At 35.0% G+C, this 4,449-nt stretch overlaps 1 protein-coding gene across 1 annotated transcript; it reads right to left on the bottom strand.

Annotated features, from left to right (window-relative positions):
* On the bottom strand, positions 1 to 3,891 carry SIR (sulfite reductase). Its single transcript, XM_079024149.1, has 8 exons — positions 3,586 to 3,891; positions 2,157 to 2,939; positions 1,770 to 2,066; positions 1,463 to 1,660; positions 1,217 to 1,351; positions 861 to 977; positions 487 to 645; positions 1 to 371 (listed from the first exon to the last, which is right to left on the bottom strand). Exons 1-8 carry the CDS (start codon positions 3,787 to 3,789, stop codon positions 165 to 167), a joined length of 2,100 nt encoding a protein of 699 aa, XP_078880275.1. The 5' UTR covers positions 3,790 to 3,891; the 3' UTR covers positions 1 to 164.
* Positions 3,892 to 4,449: the final 558 nt, after the last annotated feature.

Genomic DNA, 4,449 nt, shown 5'->3' with positions numbered 1-4,449 from the left:
GATCAAACACTACTACTCTCAATAAACAAAAAACGTAAGTCTCGAAACAAACCTTGATTTAGAAATGGAATCAACACCTAAATTGAAACACATTAGAGCATCATATATAATACAGACTTGCAAAACATACTCTTATTCCTCTCTTCAATTTCAGATTATGTTACTTACTGGCTTTTGCCATTTTGCTGTGAAGCAGCAAAATTACGGATGACTTCCATTGCCAATTGATGAGCACTCTTGTTCTCAACCCTTGCAAGTGCATCCACAGCTTCAAATGTTTCCTTATCAGTGAAAAGCTTTAAGTAGTAACGTGATGATGATTTTGGTACACCTTCCCATTTGTCCACTATTTCTTGAAGTTTCTCAAATCCCTTGAAAGATTATCAAAGAAAAAAAAATGTTATTCAGTAAGACCCACAAAATAGAATGTTTTTGGAAGGAATGGAATCTGTCAAAAAATTGGAATTGAATTCAATGGAATCTTACCACACGATTTGTGAAGTCGCCAAATGATTCTTTAGCTTTCCTCTTTGATTTCCAGCTGTGGAACAAGGGTTCAAAGACTTTCTCAAGGTCTTGGATCTTAACCTTGTTCATGAATGTTCTGGCTAATGCAGTTTGACCTGGTGTTCCCCCAAGCCATAGCTACAAAATAGAGCAATGTCACACAAAGGGCATTCACGTCTTTTCACACATGATCAAAAAGTGAATCCAAAAAATTGCAGCTTTTTTCTCATTCACATCAATCTTTGTCCACACCTTTTTAGGTAGGACAAAAGCTTGCACGCCTTTTTAGGTATGTCAGATGTAGTACAACCTGTTCTGTTTTGCACTGTGTAACAAAAAGAAGTGAAAAGTACCTGATAGCTATTAGGACCATCACCAACTAATCCAAGTTCAGCCATGTAGGGTCGAGCACAGCCATTAGGGCAACCAGTAACTCTCACTACTATTGATTCATTATACGGAAGACCAACCTGACATCACAATTTCATACTTAATAAAAATCACATGAAGATTTAAACAAAGTTTGTATTATCTTTTTGTTCCATTGTTATAAAATTTTGTATTTGTTGATGACATGGCATGTCAACAAAAAGTACAATTTTGAGAGTTGTACGAGAAGTTTGAGATATTTAGGTGGAAATAATTAAATAAATAATAATGAAAGTTGATTTTTTATTTAGTGAAATAATGAAACTAATTCAATAAATACCTTCTCAAATACAGCTCGAACCCGTTTAAGAAGGTCAGGAATTCCTCGTTCAGCTTCAGTGATTGCAAGAGGACAAAGAGGAAGAGCAGGGCATGCCATTGCAGTTATGTTAAGTGGATCCACATAAGTAGGAGGCTTCAAAAAACAATTAAGTCTTCTTATTTACATTTCTTTGTATTTTGACTATTTTCCATCTTTTATTCTTATTAAAGCATTGTAAAGGCTAGATGAACATAGATGACTTACCAAAAGACCACCTTGTGCTAAAGCTACAGTGATCGGACGTTTCCAAGAAGGGCGAATATCACAAAGGACAATGTTTTGGTTTGGTGTGATCCTTACATTCAAGTTATACTTCTCAATTATTTCCCTTAATGTCTTCTTCATTATCCCCTTAACCCTTCCACTATCAACATGGAGCCCACAAAATAAACGCCCATCACCCTGCCACAACAAATTAAATGTAAGAAAAATAAAGTAATGTCTTTTTAAGAAAAAGATTGAAAATATCAAAGTGGAATGATATAATTGGGTAGATTTTGATGAAACTAACCTGTTCATTCCATCCAAGGTGGCTTTTGAATTCCCATTCGGGTAACTCCTTTGGAGGTTGAAACTTCTTTCCATAGTACTCTTCAACAACTGATCTAAACTTATCGATTCCCCATGAATCTATCAGGTATTTCATTCTACTGTATCTTCGGTCATCTCTTCTTCCATTTTCTCTTTGTGTAACAACAATGGCTTTCACTGCATACAAGATATCCTCTTTAGGGACATAACCCAATGGCTCTGCTAAGCGAGGGAAAGTGGATTCCATCCTATGTGTTCTTCCCATCCCACCACCAACCTGAAAAATAAAAAAAAATATATGAGCTTGATTTTCATATTTCTAAAACAGAAAACAAACAATAATAATGCATGTTTAAAAATGTCATACGTATAGATTGAAACCCTGGGGTTCTCCATTATCATCAGTAACAACCACAACACCAATGTCATTTGTCAAAAGATCAACTGAGTTATCTGTAGGCACAGTGACTGCAACTTTGAATTTTCTTGGCAAGAACTGAGTTCCATAAATAGGCTCAGCAGAATCAGGAAAATTTGTCCCATGAGAGTTGTCATTGCGAGCTTTCACAACTTCAGGAGGTTCTGCAGTCATAAACTGTTCCCCATCTACCCACATATCATAATAAAATCCAGATTGTGGGGTTAAAAGAGCAGCAATGTTGTCTGCTGTTTGTTGGGCAAAAAGGTAATCTTTCCTCACAAAAGGGGCAGCAGGAGCAAGAACATTTCTATTGAGATCACCACATGCACCAAGTGTTGATCCCATGTTTTTGATGATTGTGCTCATTACAGTTTTGAGATCCTTCTTTATGACTCCATGGAGTTGAAATGTTTGTCGGGTTGTTAACCGAAGAGTTCCAATTCCAAATTGATCAGCAAGATCATCCATTGCAAGGTAGAGTTGATTGGAAACTTTTCCACATGGGTTCTTTGTACGAAGCATGAATGAATATGATTTGGCACCTCTTTCATCTCTGTTATATTGTTGGTAGCTTCCATGGAACTTGATTAGTTGAGTAGCAGCCTCGTTTATATTAGGTGCATCAGTTAACAACTCTTCATTGAGAGGGTATCGAATGAAGTTGCTTTGTTCCTTGAATATTTCAACCTTGCTTCTCTTAGTCTCAACTGCAGTTTCCTGCTTCACTGGCTGCAAACACGTAATAGAAAATTAGAGACAAATATCTTCATTAGTTATAATGATGCAACTTGGAGATTTTAAACCATATCAAAAGAAGGTGGTCTGTTTCAAATACTTAATTTGAGAAGAGAGCTTGATTTACAGGCTTGGTTTATTGAGAAAAGAGAGATTGACTCGTAAGCACTTAAGTTGATTGATTTCTGTAATGGAGCACTGCTTCTGAACTAGACAATAGAGATGGAATGCTTACGCTTTTTAAAGTAAAACAATTTCTGTTATATGAAAAAACATGACGCAAAGTGAGATTAGCAGGAACTTTCCGAATTTATGAACATCGGAAGATCCAAATGCCATGCATCCATTCCCGTAATGAAAGGGAAACAAGATTACATACGAATGTGTTATTTGAATCCAAATCACCACTCAAAAAGAACTCATTTCCCCTGTTTTTTCTATCAATAACACAACTTAATCATACTGCTAAAGCTCATGCTAGAGCCATGGAAGCTAAAATCATTTTCACACTTCAATTAACGTTAGATCTTACACGACTACTATTTACATTTCTGATGCTAAATCTGAAATCGTAAAGCAAGAATGAATCAATGTTGCAGAACAAAGACAGAATCCAGAAACAGTAGAATATGATAATTACCGTTGAAACAGCTCTGATGACGGCAGGAGAAGTGGAGGAAGATATGGATGTGAATGGATGTATGCGTGTGTCCAACAGAAGCGAATAAGTAGACGAGTAGCTCGTGTTTTTCCTGAATCCATTAAAAGTTTTCAATTGAAGCTTAGAATCCTTCACCAGCGATGTGTTTGCAGCTCCGATCGATGACGCCGCGGCTGTCGACATCGGAACAGATAGAAATGTCCGATTGAATGAGAATAAAAGCTAGGGTTTATAGAAAGCGAGAATTTAATGGGCAAGCTGATATTGAATCGGGTGGTTAGTGAAAGGCGACTGTGGTTCTTTCAAACCTCTCTGTATTGTGCCATGTCACGTGCCACTCACGAGCACATTTCGTATGAATAGTTTCACGCGCTTCATTTTATCGTCCGTTTCTTACTCGCCTATATTTTTAAGGGTACGTTTGGTTGAAATTACTAGTATCTTTTATTGTATTTTTTATTAAGGCAATTTTTGTTGGCATGGTATATTTTTTTGATTGGCACCATATAATTGTTGTTTTTGTTTTTTAATGTTTTATTTTTGTTGGCATCGTATATTTTTTTATTGGCACCATATAATTGTTGTTTTCGTTTTTAATGTTTTATTTTTATATCTTATTAATTTATTTAAATAATACATTTATTTTTAATTAATCTTGATTATTTTATTATATTTATAAGCTTTGTATTTTATGTGTTTTTATGTATATAGTGTTTGTAATATAAAGAATCTCGTCAATATAATTTTAAAATAAAACTAATAATAAATATTTAACAATTATTGAATATAAAAAGTTAGGTTATAACCCCATAGAAATTACGAGTAAAAGATTTATAAACAATT

Source organism: Lactuca serriola, chromosome 2 (assembly GCF_051521515.1).
Source record: "Lactuca serriola cultivar US96UC23 chromosome 2, Lser_US96UC23_V15, whole genome shotgun sequence".
NCBI classification, from domain to species: Eukaryota; Viridiplantae; Streptophyta; class Magnoliopsida; order Asterales; family Asteraceae; genus Lactuca; species Lactuca serriola.
Note: the sequence above shows the minus strand (reverse complement) of the source record. Positions and strands in the feature narration are given on the sequence as shown.

Coding starts and splice junctions, on each gene's coding strand:
- SIR (XM_079024149.1), bottom strand. CDS start 3,789: ATGTCGACAGCCGCGGCGTCATCGATCGGAGCTGCAAACACATCGCTG. Junction 1,352..1,462: donor TAGCACAAGGTGGTCTTTTG/GTAAGTCATCTA, acceptor TGTTTTTTGAAG/CCTCCTACTTATGTGGATCC. Junction 978..1,216: donor TTCGAGCTGTATTTGAGAAG/GTATTTATTGAA, acceptor TTGTGATGTCAG/GTTGGTCTTCCGTATAATGA.